This window comes from Plecotus auritus (genome assembly GCF_963455305.1).
Source record: "Plecotus auritus genome assembly, chromosome: 2".
NCBI lineage: Eukaryota > Metazoa > Chordata > Mammalia > Chiroptera > Vespertilionidae > Plecotus > Plecotus auritus.
This window is the reverse complement of record NC_137771.1, coordinates 182,091,738-182,107,680: the sequence shown is the minus strand read 5'-3', so window position 1 is coordinate 182,107,680 and position 15,943 is coordinate 182,091,738. Positions and strand designations below refer to the sequence as shown.

Here is a 15,943-nt window from a genome sequence, read left to right as displayed (position 1 = left end):
AATACTTTTCAGGTAGAGAACACAGTATATGTGAAGGTCAAGGCCAACAGAGGGAGTGCCATGGCATGACGTTGAAAAGGCAGGCAAGGGCCACATTGTGCTGAGGAATTTATGTTTACTTCCAAGTGCAACCTTGATCTAATCGGACTTTTATAAAGATCAGCCTGGATGCTATGGGAGAACAGGCTGTGTAGGGCAAGGGTGGAAGCTTTGCAGTTGACCAGCAGATAATGGGGTTTGCACTAGGATAGGAGGGTGGGATGGAGGAAAGGGAATAGGTACTATTCACTGATCCAGATTTTCCAACTCCCAGTCCTGGGTCTTTCCTCTGTGTTTAACTCTTTTCCTTCCATCTCTGAGAATGAGAACTCCTTAAGCCTCATTTAGTGACATCTACAATCCTGGGTGATACCTTCATCTTGTCAGCCTTACTGTGGAGAGGGGGGAAAAATAAAGCCCCAAGTGATTAAGTACCTGGGTAAGGCTCATGGCAGAGCTCCTAGAAACTATGTGTGGTAGGCAGAATTCTAAGGTGGTCCTCATGACCTTCACTCCAGGTGTTACTTCATGATGATGTTATGCTACATGGCAAAAGGGATTTTGTAGGTGGCCAAGTGGCTAGTTTTGGATCAGGGAAGATCCCTAGACTGGATCTGATTAAGCTGGTAGATGTTACTTTAAATAGTTATTTTTTGGAAGATAGCTGTTTGGCCTCCTATCCTGGGAGAAGGTAGAGGGCAAGATTATCAATTTCCCCAATTCAGCAAGATTTTCCAGCATCACCAGAGGGAAAGTCCATTGCAGGCTTACCTTGATATAGTCATAGGGGCAAGGCACCTCTGGATGGTCCTCAATGTCGAAAATGTCTTCAAACTGCAGGCTGATCATGAAACCTTCCTCCAGTCTGATCGCATAGAAGCATTCGGAACTCTTAGGGTAAGGGTTGGGGAAGTCAGGGCTGGTGATCACGCCAGTCCTCTGGGTGAAGAGGTTGTCACTGCACTCCACTATGGGAAACATATCAGAGCAAAGTGACCCACCACACATGGCCACAGAAACTCCTTTCTTATCTGTTACTGTATGGTTCCACATGGCCCTGAGAGGCTAGCGGGAAAGGAATATTTATCCCCCATCACAGATGGGGAAACTGAATTTTAGTGAGGGGAAAGTGATTTATCCAAGGTCACACACTAGTAATTTGCAGGTCAAGACTCAAAGGTAGTGTTATAAGCCTTCTCATCAGATTCTGTGGCACTGGGGGGAAGGAGGGAAGGACAGGGTTTAAGATGGAAAGGTTTTGAGATGGAATGGTTCAGGTGGTGGTGTCTGGACTTCTTTTGTCCTGTTCTCCCCTCAGCCCAGAACTCCATTAGGTCTCTGCTCAAAGCCTGTTTTGATCCCTCATACACTCTCTCACCTCTGGCCCCTGGCTTTGCTTTGTTTCCCTTTATGCTGCTGACCACTACTTGCCACTATGTGATAGATTTGTTTGTGGATTCTCTTGCCCCCACTAGACTGAAAGTACCCTGAACTCAGGGATTCTTTGTCCCCACTTCATCTGCTGCACCAAGGACACAGCACCTGGCTGTTGCTTAGCTCTGCTGAGGTCCTTTTATTTGCTATTGGACCTTTGTCCTTGGGTTGACCTATCCTAGATGTAGGATGTCAATTCTTTCTAAGCACTAGCTCATCCTGCTCATTTGCATGAGTAAACTGTGTCCCAGAAAAGGGGGCATGACTAACTTGAAAGTCTACAACTCAGAACAGTAGAGCAAGGTTTAGGTCGAGGTTACTTGAATTCCCATCTCTTTTCATTTTCTGTATCACACATTCTCATGGCAATGATATTGCTCCAAAGGGGGTTAAAATTAGTTCTTGGTTGGGAGAAGTCTTACCCTTTTTATGAGTGATATATAGTTAGGCATACAGTACATAAATAATATATACAGTGTATCCGTGGTATTAAAATTTCATGGGTAGGGGCAGATATTAAGAAGATTAGGAAAATAATGTTTTAAAAAGTTCCTGGAGGCACAGGTAAAAGTGAAAAAGAGATCAAGAAATCTTGCTCATTCTTAGCCTCCACTCAACTCAGTATATAGTAGATACTCAATAAAAACTTACTGAATGAAAACCATAGAAAATATAACCCTCGAGATGAAACTCCTGTATGTGCCTTTTCTCTACTGATGAGTCATACAGGGATTTTATTCAGAAGCAAGTAGAAGCTTTTGAAGGAGAAAGAAAAAGAATTCTCATTTCCAGCCTTGTCCTCCTCCAATTATCTCTCACTCAGCTTCCAAGGGATTTTTCTAAAACTCAGCTCCTTACCCTGCAGTCATACTAATCTATTAGTAATTCTCCAAACCATCCAAATTCTATTGGGCTTAGGCAGGTTTGTGGAAGCTGTTCTCTCTGCCTTTTCCTTATTCTTCTATGTCTGTCAGGGCCACCATTTCTGGAACATGTTTGCCCACACCCCAGGCAGACTCAGGTCTGATTGTGCTGTGGCCACACTACTTGTACAGCATTTACTACTTTTCACCATTTGCTTTGTGGCTGTTTCCCATTAGCCAGATGGTCCTCATGGAAAGTAGCTGACCCTTCCGCTTGTCCACATCTGCCTAGCCCAGAGACTATGGCAGAATAGGCATGCTGATAAAAGATTAAAACAGAGAGAGCAAGAATGAGATGTTTTCTTGCTGTCTCTGTCTTTGCCTCTATCCTCCCTCTTCTTTCATTTGGACCAAGGTTCTCTTTATCACAGAGGAACTTAGTGGCTATGGAAGAGAACAAAAGGAACTTCTGGGGAAGGACTAGTTCATGGCTCAGAGAGAGGGGACTGGGAATTTTTTTTTTTTTAGCAGACCAATTACCTGCAGAGGGAGAGGAGATAGGGAGAAAAGGGCAGAGATTCTTGCTGCCCAGGAAGAAAGATGGTCTACAGGCTAGGGCTGCTGGGCATTTCAACAGCATCAAACACGTGGTACCTAGAGGCACAGATCTCTGACTTCATTTTTAATTGTTCCTACCGTCCTTCTTCTAAGCCTCCCTCATCTGATTGGAAAATGTGGCACACAATGGTGATGAATAGTGTCATCCCTAGACCCCACCTCTGCAGGTCCTGTTGTCCGTGTGGAGGATGTAGCCAAAGCGGCAGGAGCAGTAGTAGCCACCGATGTAGTTATGGCAGTAATGGTCGCAGGACAGCTCCTCGTCCTCCTGCTCTGTGCACTCGTCCACATCTGTGGGGGCAGGCACAGCCTCTCAGTCAGTCAATCCATGTGCGATGATGAAGACAGTAGCTAACATTTATAGAGCACTTAGTGTAGGCTATTCACTATGTTGTGAGATGCTTGCATTTCATCATTTAATCCTCACATGAAGCCCAGAAGTAGCCAATGTTTCTGTTTACAGGAGGAAACTGGAACTCAGAAAGGTAAGAGACTTACCCAAGATTATAGAGAGCCAGGTTCAAACTCAAGCAACCTGACTTGTGGTGGTGCCACTATCTTCTATCAATAGTGAAAATAGTAAGCAGGACTGTTACTATTCCTATTCAACTGATGATAAGACTGAGAGACTTAGAGGCATTAAGTAACTGACTCCAAGTCACACAGATAGTAAATGTTGGGGACAGCATGGGCTGGTCCCAGAGCATAGGCTCTTAACTTCTACTCCATTCTGCCTGTCTCTGTGTTGCTTATAGGGGCCCAGCCCCGTCCTAAGCACTGGAAATATAAAGATAAAAAAGATGTATCCTCAATCCAATTTAAAAATTTGGCTCAGCCAGCATGGCTCAGTGGTTGAACATAGACTTATGAATCAGAAGGTCACAGTTCAATTCCCAGTCATGGTACATGTCTGGGTTGTGGGTTCAATCCCCAGTGTGGGACATGCAGGAAGCAGCTGATCAATGATTCTCTGTCATCATTTGATGTTTCTATCTCTCCCCCCGCTCTCCCTTCCTCTCTGAAATCAATAACAATGTCTTTAAAAAAAAATTGAACATACATTTCCCCCAAAAGGATATATAAATGGCCAACAAGCATGTGAAAAGATGCTCCAGGTCACCAGTCAGCAGATGGATAGATATGTGATAGAGCAAATGCAGTAAGACATTCATGGTAGAATCTGTGTGGTGAGTATACAGGTGTTCATTGTAAAGAAGAGAGTACAAGGAACTTTTAATCTTTAGTGAGAAACGGAGACCTGGGGATGAGCCACCCACTTCTCACTTACCCACAGCCATGTAGTGGGCATCAAAGCCTGTGAATCGCTCCTCATCAGAGAAATCTGACTGGAAAGTGATGGACATGAAGGAACCAGGGGAGAGGATCATTTCCTGGCCAGGGGTATGTTCAGTGTCTGTGTTCTCACTGCCACAGAAGATTGCCAGCAACTGGTCTTCAGTTTCTACCTTTGAGGTCAAAAAGAAAGGGAACAAATGAGCAGCTTCGCAAATTAGCTTCTTCAGTAGAAAAGAGGGAGGGGCTTCCCAGGAGTAGACCAAGCAGCCTGGGAATTCCAAAGGGTAGGGATTAAGGACTATGGAATTTAAGGAAGACACATTACAGCTTAAGTAAAAGTGGCCATCTGATCACCGTTTCATTCATTTTATTTAGATCCATCAGAAGTAGCTTGACGTTTTTCATTCCTGTTGACAACCAAATGGCTTTTTTTAAAAAAATATATTTTATTGATTTCTTACAGAGAGGAAAGGGAGAGGATAGATAGTTAGAAACATCGATGAGAGAGAAACATCGATCAGCTGCCTCCTGCACACCTCCCACTGGGGATGTGCCTGCAACCCAGGTACATACCCTTGACCGGAATCGAACCCGGGACCCTTCAGTCCGCAGGCCGACGCTCTATCCACTGAGCCAAACCAGTCAAGGCCCAAATGGCTTTTTTGTTGAAAAAAACTCAATGTTAAAATTAAAAAAGCGTTAGATCACCTCACAGATGGATTTTCTATGCAACAGAAACTTAGCACATTTCCAAAGAAACTTTATATACAATATAAGTCATTCATTGAGTATTCAGTGTGTGCTGACGCTGGGCAAAATAGGCGATGGGGATGATGAGAGAAGAATAAGACATAGAGCTGTGCATGTTCAGACTGATGAAAACACACAGAGCTATTATGCAGAGTGACAGGTGGTTTAATGGAAACAAGCACTGGGGATGCACACAGAAGGAGGTAAAATATCCCCATTAGAATGTAAGCTGCAGGACAACAAGACTTTGTTTTCTTTACAGATGTTTCATCAGTGCATGGAATAGGACCTGGCACATAGCAGTTATTTGTTATCAAGATCTCAAAGAACAAGGCCCATTTGGAGAACAATGAGAAGCCAGGTAATCTGTGGAGATTGTAGGCGATGCACTTAGAAAGATAGGTGATTCTTTTTAATTTAATTAGATTATGGTTGACCTTGAATGCCATAATAATGAGTCTTAATTTTGTGAATAAAGGGAAGACATTGAAAACTGTTTAACAGGAAAGACATGTCATCAGAACTACATTTAATAGGTAGTCTTAATAATACCAAAACTACTGGGATTAGAGATAGTATATTTTTGTGTATGTCTGTATTAAGACTCAGATGTAAAAATTGCCTATTTGCTAAAAAAATTAATTACATTGGAAGAGCCAGAGACCCAAGCAGAGATCTCAAACTGGTTGCCTAACAGTGATTGTGTGTGTTGATTTGGGAAGCACTGTATAGCAGCTGTTTGATATTATTTATTTGACCACAAATGCTTGGCCTACCCATGACTCTATTGTTTACACCTTTCCCAATTCTTGTAAGCCTGTATTTGTACTTGAAACTTCTAGACTGATTTTAGTCAAGATGCATAAGAAAATCTCTCACCAAGAATAATTTCTGCTGCCTTTCAAAGTCATTAAAGGAAAGTTCTCAAAGGCTGCCTATCTCTAGTAGATTCTAATGAATTCATTGTTTTGTTCATTTAGTTTAGTATGCCAGAGTATCTTGACATTTGACACTTCTGTTTTGAAACTAATGGTTTATTTATTTAAAATAAGTGGGAGTTTTAAAGAAAAAACAATTTGCCCTGGCAACAAAACACAAGGACAATTAATCGCTAACTTTGGGAATTGAAGTGTAAACAGAAGATGAGATCATGGCTTTGCTATTTATTTCTTTTCTCTGCAGATACTAGCCAAATTTCACCAGACTTATTACTGTAGAATGTGCCTATATGCACCCAGCTGAAATGTCACTTCCTTGAACATCACAGCTGGTTTGTTATCTGAGTTTTAAAGACAGCTGAAGTTTTACTTAATTATAATTAAAAAAAAAAGTAAAACATTTTTTTGTTGTAATACTTTTTAAAGTGCTTTACACAAAACCCTTCTTTCTTAGGTGAAACATGCCGACCCTTTGTTAGGATCCAGGGATTGTTATGAACATCAACCATTTTAGGGATATTACGTTGTGTAATGTTGCTTACCCTACATAGATCATCCCCAGACTATAATGCTTTTGTAATTCTTATGTCTTATTTATGTACTGTTTTATTTCCTGTATCTTTATGAGTTTATTAGCTGAAATGTTATAAAATACAAACAAGTTAACTGCTCTTCTTAGAACTCAATAAAAATAAGACTAAATAGGTTTGGAGTGAGGGCCTGGGAAAGGGCTTCTGCTATGAATGAGTAACTGCATGAGCTGGAGTGCCCAGTTTTGGTGGCCACTGCTTTGGAGTAATGGAAGCTGTAGTTAGAGGTCCTGACCTCCTATTTCTTTTTTTTTTTTAAATATATATTTTATTGATTTTTTACAGAGAGGAAGGAAGAGTGATAGATAGTCAGAAACATCGATGAGAGAGAAACATCGACCAGCTGCCTCCTGCACACCTCCCACTGGGGATGTGCCCGCAACCAAGTTACATGCCCTTGACCGGAATCGAACCTGGGACCTTTCAGTCCGCAGGCTGACGCTCTATCCACTGAGCCAAACCGGTTTTGGCTTGACCTCCTATTTCTGATCTACAATAAACTGTTATATGGTCACCTCCTCATTAGTTCTCGGTTATCCACCTAATAAAACAGGGGTTGAAATATTTGAGTTCTATGTTCTCTTCCAATTTTGATATACTAGTATTCTACCAAATTATAATATCCATACATACAGATTCATTCATACATACTAGGAAATGAAAGCAGGAGTTTCAACACACACATTGCTTCCTGCTAAAGAATCTGATGGACTTGTTTGTGGTCTGTAACCATATAATACATAAACAATTATCATGAATAGTAATGTCTTTAGCAGTAACACTTCCAGACACAGCAGCCTCCTTCCTGTAATTTGGTACCCCAAGGTCTTTGGGGTCTATAATGCCTATAGCATGGACACTTCTAAGTGAAACCAATCAGAGATAATTTCTAAGGAAGAGACCTAATGAAGGTCTATGATAAATAACTTACTTCCTCATATATTCCAGGCTTAGGGACCTTTTTATGATGGCAAATAAAGTCATCACCTGCAGAGCCACACTACTTTAGAGAATAGGTAAGCATGCCCCAGATGAGACCCATGGGAAAATCTGAGCCATATACACCTCTAGAAGCAGGAAAGAAAAGGCCCTGGGACTCTGGGAATTTAGCCTGTAGCTCAGAATAAAATCCTGGTATATCAGAGGTGGGAGGGAGGGACCTTTCACAGCTATTTCAATTGCCCTCCTTCTAGAGGAAACTGAGGTCTAGAGAGGGGAAGTGACTTGCTTAAGAGTAGAGAGATAATCACAAGCATTTCCTGATGTCAATTTTGCTTTTGGAACTTTTCTGACCCTGGAGAAAGAAACCCAGCAACCCAGAGTGCCCGTGACAAAAGACATAGACACTTTGACAAACAACTTTTCTGGTTCAAGGGCCTCTTGAAATCCTATCTTGGGTGCATGAACTATCTCCCAGAGAGGATGTGGCTCAGTGAAAGTTCCAGCTATAACCTAAACAGAGGGGGTCACTGGCCCTGGTTAAGATTTGCAGCTGCTGCTATGAATTGTAATATTCTATAAAAATCATTTATTTCTGATTACAGGTGGAAGATTGAGCCCTGGTTCTTGTTTGGACTGTCCCACTTAGGGCCATCATATTAACAATATAAAGGGAAATGCCTTATCGCATGATGACACAAAATTCATAATAATAGAGAACCAAGAATTATCTGGTTGGGGATCACAGACTCTTCATTTTTCTATATCTTATTATGGGTAACCATGTCCTTTCAGACTATTGTTATTAAGACACCAGCACATGGATGCATGTTCCCAACTTATTTTCTTTCAACTTAATTCAACAATTATTTATAATCCAAGTGCTGTCTGGACTGTAATGTGGAGAATGCAAAAAATTACTTATTTGTTGCATGAGCTTCATATGCAAGTCCTCTGCTTCTGAGAATGTGAAATTTTGTAGGAGAATAAGTACTCAAATGTATATGTTTTAGGGCATTGTCAGGCTATAGTTATTGCAGTGAAAGATAGGAAGTTCTGAGGGTTTAAAAAATGAAAAAAAAATATCATCCAGCTGAGGGGAATCAGAAAACATTTAGGAAGGAGACAATGTTCTTTGAGCTGGGGACTGAAAGGTGAGCAGGTAGAGAGGTGAGGGGTAGTAGGGAGAGCATCCAGGCAGAGGGAATTGAACTTCCTGTCTTCCACTGCAGTAACTATATCCTGACAATGCTCTAATGCGTACGCATTTGAGTACTTCTCTTATTCTGCTATTAAATTTCACATTCCCAGAAACATGGGACTTGCGTATGAAGCTCATGCAACAAATAAATATATTTTGGCATTCTCCACATTACAGTCCAGACAGAACTTGGAGGTATTCAGAGTCTGAACCACCCCTCCTTTTCAACCAACATCTGACATAGGAAAGGGGTTGTATTGAGGAAAGAAATCTGGAAAGAGAGATCTAAGGAGGAGAAGCCAGAGTCTGTTTTCTATGAATTTTCTACCTTAGTAGAAACAGCATAAAAAACTCCTAGGCAAAACTAGGGCAGGACAGCAGAAACTTTGGCCAAATTTCTGTAGAATGACAGATACAGCTGCTTTCCACATGCCCATAAAGTTATCGGAGTTTATAGACAGGTATCCATTGGTTCCTTGGGGCAATAGATGGAGAAGGTAGCTTGGGAGCAATTGTTCTCATTTTATAGATGAGAAACCTGAAACCCAGATGACCCAAATGAATCAGACAAGGTCATTATTTAGTAAGTGGTGGCTCTGGTCCACAATCGCAGCATTCTGATTCCATAGCCAATGACACTCATGCTCCTATGAGGCATGAGACCAACCAACAAGGGCTGTCCTGCAGACCCAATAGCTCAAAGCTTTGCTTGTCATTGCTCAAAAGCTACATCCTGGGTCCCCCTGATATCTTCTCTGGGCACTTGAAGAGCTTCACAGAGTTAATTTAGGCAGACATTTAGAGTGTGCTTGATTGTCCTCTTGTCGATTATTTGATCTTGGAACTACATTTCCCAGGGTCTTCTTTCCTGTGCAGTTCCAGGGTAGTGTTGGCCAAAAGAGGAACTTGGCCAAATTAGAACACAACAGTTTTTTACTCTCTGAAGGTTGTTTGTGATCAGATATAGAAATGAACAGATATAGATGTACCCAATAGGTTATAACTGGTCCTTACTGTCTTCAATCTGCATCCAGCTCTTCTTTTTAACTACTGGCTCTGATGACCAGCAAGCCTACCACCAGATGCTTGTAGGTGGACTGACAGGGGTGGTAGCTGCTCAGAGCCAACAGCTTCTCATAGGCTCCCCCATGGGCTCCCCTTCACAGTCCCATGTTGGTTCCTTAGCTGGGCTTGCTTAATTCTTGGATTCCTCTGCAAATGCCATAATTTCCACCCATTCCAGGGTTTCAGGAGAGCTGATTAGTGACCTTTCTGTGGTCCTCCAACTCTGTCTATGGGAAGCTGTTGGCTCTGAGCAGCTACCACCCCTGTCGGTCCACCTAGGGACCATCACTTCCCTAGTTGTTTTTATAATTGTATGGGTTCTAATGCCCATAAATAGTCATTATCTCACAATACTCACAGAGGCTCTGCTTTTCTGACTGCACTCTGGCAGATACTATTATTGGCATCAGGAGTAGGATGCTGCAGTAACCAAAACTAGAACATGTGGCTTTAGTTTGGCTACCAGTGAGGAAACTGCTTCAGGAGGCTTGACAAAAGGTGACCTGAGTCACATAGTGGTGAAACAAGTGGCAAAATTTGCCTATGGCAATTAGAAGGTAGAAAAATAGTAATAAACTTGTGGATCTGGCTGAGGAGAACTTATGTAGAATGTTGCAAGTGTCAGTATGTGCTTCCAGCTGTATATGGTAAGGTACTTCAGGAAGAATTAAGTCTTTGGTGTAAAGGCAGAAATTAGAGGAAATACAGATGGTCCAGGACTAGCTGGGTTGGAAAATAAGACTATTTCTCATCTCTATACTAGCAAAATATTTTAAAAGCAAAAATGGCCTCAGGATAAAAATAATGTCAAAGTTCTGGCTGTAAGACCCTTCATTTAAATGTAGAAGACTTGAGGCAGTGCTTAGTGCTCCCTATTAGCTAGATCAAAGGACACTGAAGCTTCTTAAGAACATGTTCCATAGTACTTTAACATGCTCTTCAAAGTAGAGAGAGAGAGAGAGAGAGAGAGAGAGAGAGAGAGAGAGAGAGAGAGAGAGAGACCTATTTTGAAAAGAACTGTGGGTGTTGTTTGTGGGTGTTGTTTTGGTCTAGAGTGGACTATATTTAAATATATGATGAGACACCAAAATTTTTTTAAAGAGAGATGTACCAACCAGCTTGGACTAGAAATGACTGAGACAATTCAAAATAAAAAGAGGATTCTAGACCTCAAGTTTCAATGAACAGGAAATAGGTGGAAAGGTCTATTCAGCTACAAAATGTGCCATTTCTTATGAAAGAGGAAGAATGTCTCAGAGGGTGAAGCTGAGAAGCCAGAGGGCAGAGCCAAGAGCCACAGAGAGAAGTGGACTGGGGACCCACTCTCAGGGAGCAGCACCGGGCTCTTATCCAGAACTGGTCTCTGGAGTCAGCAGCATGTGCCTGGTAGATTTCAGATTACTATGGAGCAGTGACTATGATATGCCTCCCATTCCTCACATTTTTCAATGGAAATTCTTTGGGGTTATCTTGTGCTGTGTCATGTTAAAGTACAGCCCTGCCAACACCAAGACAAGAAGAAATTTGGTTGGTGTAAGTGGATGGATGAGGAGAGACAGAAGAATTCCTTGGTGTGGATGGAGTTCATGAAGACTTTGGGGGGTAGGGAGTGGAGATAGATAGAGAATCAATGGGAGAGAGATAGAATGTTTAAGAATGTTTGAGATAAGAATATATCTGTCCTATTTGTTTGTTTATTTCTCAAGAGAATGAGTTGATTGTGCATTGATTTCAATTTTTTAAGTTTCCTGTGGTTTTTTTTTGGATATAACTCCTTATTGAGACTGAATCACGTGGGACCTCATCTTTATGAGTTCACCAGTTATTAGATGTTTGGGAAATTACTTCAACTCCGTGTTGTAACTTGAATTGTACTCCCCAAAAAGATATGTTCAAGTCCTAACCCTTGGTCTTGACTTGATCTTCTATGGAAATAGATCTTTGACCATGTAACTAAAATGACAGCATAATGGATTAGGTTGGAGCCTAATGCAATAACTGGTGTCCTTATAAGAAGAAGGAAACTTGAACACAGAGGGAAATACTATAAAGACAGAGGCAGAGACTGCAGGTACTCTGCCATACCCAGGGAATGTCAAGGAGTACCGAAGCTAGAAGGGGCAAGGATGATTATTCCCTGGAGCCTTCAGAGTAAGCACAGCCCTGCCAACACCTTGATTTCAGGCTTCTAGCCTCCAGAACTATGAGAGAATAAAATTCTATTGTGACAAGCCACCTTGTTTATGGTACTTTGTTATGCCAGCCCTAGGAAACTAATATACTCTGAATATAGGTTTTCTAATCTGTAAAATAGTGAAAATGAGAGTATTTATAGCACAGGAATGTTATAAACATAACATGAGTTAATATATGTAAAGCATTCAGAAAAGTGCCTGAAATACAGTCAGCACTCAATAAATCAGTGAGAAGAATAGGACCACTGAGATCCAGCTCACTGAAGTGACACCTTTCGGACTCCCAGCTAAGTGGGGTACGGGTGATTTCACTCAGCTGAAGAAGAATTAAGAAACTGGAACTGCCCCTGGATATGTTTTTGTTTCTAGGTTCCACTCCATTCCTAATCTCCTTGAAGCCATTGCACAGACTTCCCTTCTTATAAGATCCCTAAGTTCAGGCTGCTGGAGCAGAAAGGGAACCTAGAGATCCCTCACAGCCCAGCATTACCCTTATCTTATGAGAGAGGACCAGAATGAGGGATCTCTAAAAGCTTCCATCCTCAGGAGAACAGTATTAAGTCTAGAATTTCGCTACTGTCCTGTGTTTCAAAGAATTTTGCCAGATATGTGAATTTAGGCCAACGATTCAGTGACAGCCCTGGGCCCAGGACTCCTGACTCACAGGTGAATGCTCTGTACTCCTGACTCCTGAGGTCACCCCACCGCAAGCCTGTCACATCAGGGACTACACCAAGGGTGCAGCCCAATTTTGCTACTTTATCCAGTTGTTCAAATTATAGTTAAAGATGATGAAAAGGAGCAAATTAAAGGTACCAGATGACAGACAGGAAAAAAAAGACGTGTGTGCATGTGTGCACGTGTGCATGTGTGTGTATGTGTGTGTGTATGTGTGTGTGTGTACTGTATTTCAGAAGCTCTTTTTCTTAATAGCTTCCTTTTTTAAAAAATATATTTTTTATTTATTTCAGAAAGGAAATGAGAGGGAGAGAGAGATAGAAACATCAATGATGAGAGAGATTCACTCATACACTGCCTCCTTCAGGCCTCACACTGGGGATTGAGCCCACACCCCGGCATGTGCCCTTGCTGGGAATTGAACTGTGACCTCCTGGTTCATAGGTCGATGCTCAACCACTGAGCAACACTGGCTGGGCTGTATTTCAGAAGCTCTTGAAAGCCATGTAAGTCAACATAGCACAGCTGGTGGGTCTAACATTCAAGACAGCCTCATTTGAGAAGGTCTGGAGGTTGGTGCTACAGTCCTTGCCCAAGTCATGTGGCCATAAAAACAATAACAATAATAATATCAACAACAGTAATAGCAGCCGTAATAGTCCCCTTGCTCTGTGTGACACTTTCCAGTTGGCAGGATACTTTCACTTTATTTCATTTGCTTGTGATGGCAGTCTTGTGATGGATGCACTTCAGGTAGACATTTTCGTTCTGGGCCCAGAGAGGTGATGTGAGTCCCCAAGGCCACACATCCTGGGAGCAGCAGACCTGAGACAAACTCCAGATGCCCTGTCTTCCTGCCCTGGTTCAGTCATTGAAATCAGAGAACCACAGAATATCAGAGATCGAAAGGACATTAAAGGCTATCGAGTCCATCTCTTTCCTTTCTTAGATGGGGGAACTGAGACTCAGGGAAGTGAAGCAACTTGTTCAAAGTCACACAGCCCGCTAATGGCAGAGCCAGGATCAGGGCCCAGGTATACTGAGAATCCCAGCACAGTGTTCTTATTTACTTGTTAGAGTGAAAACCTGCTAACAGAGCTGGGGGAGCCCCTAACAAGGTATTGTGTGAATGCACCACGTACTGGCACAGTTAACACTGTGGGGGCCTGAGACACAGCTCCCTTACACTCCTAGGTCCTTGGAATCCAAGCCGCCTCCTGCAGCAAGGACTACCCATTCTCAGGGAGGGCTCTGGACAGAAAAGGGGATGGTATCCAAGCAGCATGAGCCCGGGAGAAGAAAAGAGCTGGCTGGGAGGAGTGGCTGGGAGCATGGGAAGCAGGCATCCTGCAGGTGGGAAACTGGCAGTGCCCATCAGCTCAGTGGGAGTGGATTGGAAGTAGGGGGGATGGGTGGAGGGAGAGTCTGGGAATCCAGGCTGGGAAGGCGGGCCAGGAAGGATTTACACTCTTGTTGGCCTATGAATGGCTCAGACGCCCCACCTGACCCCTTCAGTGACTGCAGACCCATTCACATGCAAATCCCCAGGGGACTAGGAGGCTGCGCCCAGTGGTTGAAGGACAGGAAAATTGCTGGAGGACTGCTAAAGACAAAGCCTCGCTGTGTTCTTCCTTCGCTGGGCTGCCTGGCTCAAGGTGAGTCACAGTCTGGACTGGAGTGAAAGTACTGATTAAGTAAGTGTTGAGTGGACAGAGGGGCCTGCCAGGGGCCAGTGTCACCCAGCAGATCTAGGAATGTGTGAGCTGGTTTTGTCTTCTGCCACTGCCCAGGCCCCTGCCCCACCCTAGCCCAAATGCACTGCCTCAAATTTTCCCATGCAGAGAGCTGGAAGAGGAACCAATCAGCCTGGGTTCTGGTCACTGCTCTGCCACTCACTCATGTGTCATTTTAACCTTCCTGGGCAATGGTGTGTGGGGAGCCAGTTTGTACCAGCTTATAGGAGCCAACGGCCAACTTTTCAAGGTTTTTTGTGACCCTGTTGTTAAATACAGCCATCATGAAAAATCAAGTTTCATAAACTTACATATAAGTTATATATATCAAAACCAAATTATATAAAAACTCATCACCTACTATTTTAGCATTTTACTATTATCGATGCTCTTGAGATATTATGTCTAGTATATGAGTGGTGAGTTGTGGGCTATTGTGCATCTCTTCTTCCCTCCCAACCCAGATCCAGCTGTTAATCATTTATGAGCACACACTATGTTCAGGCTGAGTTTTCACAAACATACAAGGTGGACATTAGTTCTGTCCTCTAAGAGTCAAGAGGTCAAATGAAAAAGTTGGTGTGAAAGCAGCTTGTCAAGTCTGCCACTGCCTGTCAGCATTTAGCAGGGACCCTATTTCCCAGCCCCATGATGAGCAGGCTCTCCTTCCCTGTCCCCAGCACCTCTCTCTTCATTTCCCATCTCTGTCTCTCTGCTCCAGCCACACTACCATCCCTGCTGTTCTTCAAACACACCCAGCCTTTGCATTGGCTGTTCTCTCAGATGGGAATGCTTTTCCCCAGAAAGCCACATGGCTAACTTTCTCAGCTTCTTCAAGTCTTTGCTCAGATGTCACCCCTTCAATGAGGACTAACCTGCCCAACATATTTCAATCATAAACCCCACCCTGGCTCACAGGGCCCCTCTTTACCGTGCTCTATTTCATTGCCTATCACCTGATGACTCACTATATAATGTACTTATGGATTACGTTCAATGTTCATTGTCTGTTTCCCCCAGTGCAATGTCAGTACCCTGTGGGCAGGGATTTTTGTTTTAATTACTGCTATACCCCAAGCTCTGATAAATAGTGGGCATTCAAGAAATATATGTGTCAAATAAATGGATACGTCTTGTTCCCTAACTTTTTCCTTTATGAATGAGCACACTGAAGTAAATTCAACTTCGCTCTTTACTAAGATGTATCTGAGAGCTCTCGTGTACACACTAGCACACAAGTTTGCACACCAGGTGTGTCCATATCCCGGGGCACACCCCCCTCAAACTTCCCCACACTTGAGCACATTCTCTGCCCCAGCACTGTGACCTTCCTTCTGCTTTCCATCACCCATAGCCTGTGCTGTTTGCACTTCCTGCATAAAATAAGTTTTTTTTTTTTCACACTTTTCTGAAGCTCATTTTCACCTCTTGATTCTTCTGAATCAGCTAGAATTGGTGTTTGGGAGTTAGTACCTCTGTAGTGAAAAAATCACACCAGAGAATACAATTAAAATTCACGGGAGACATTTATCTATTCTCATTCTCTTTTCTTTCAGGATCCAAGGCCTCCTGTCCACTCCCACAGAATTAGCAGAGCTACTGCA

General features: G+C 42.7%; 1 protein-coding gene across 7 annotated transcripts in view; it reads right to left on the bottom strand.

Moving 5' to 3' along the window:
• Positions 1 to 15,943, bottom strand: part of MASP1 (MBL associated serine protease 1) — a gene marked incomplete at its 5' end in the record, with an annotated part of 66,114 nt that overhangs the window by 36,234 nt on the left and 13,937 nt on the right. For all 7 annotated transcript variants that reach the window (XM_080657926.1, XM_080657928.1, XM_080657927.1 and 4 more), the window contains 3 exons: positions 811 to 1,007; positions 3,114 to 3,245; positions 4,243 to 4,420. In XM_080657926.1, the coding sequence (XP_080514052.1) occupies positions 811 to 1,007; positions 3,114 to 3,245; positions 4,243 to 4,420 (507 nt within the window). The remainder of the gene's footprint in view (positions 1 to 810; positions 1,008 to 3,113; positions 3,246 to 4,242; positions 4,421 to 15,943) is intronic.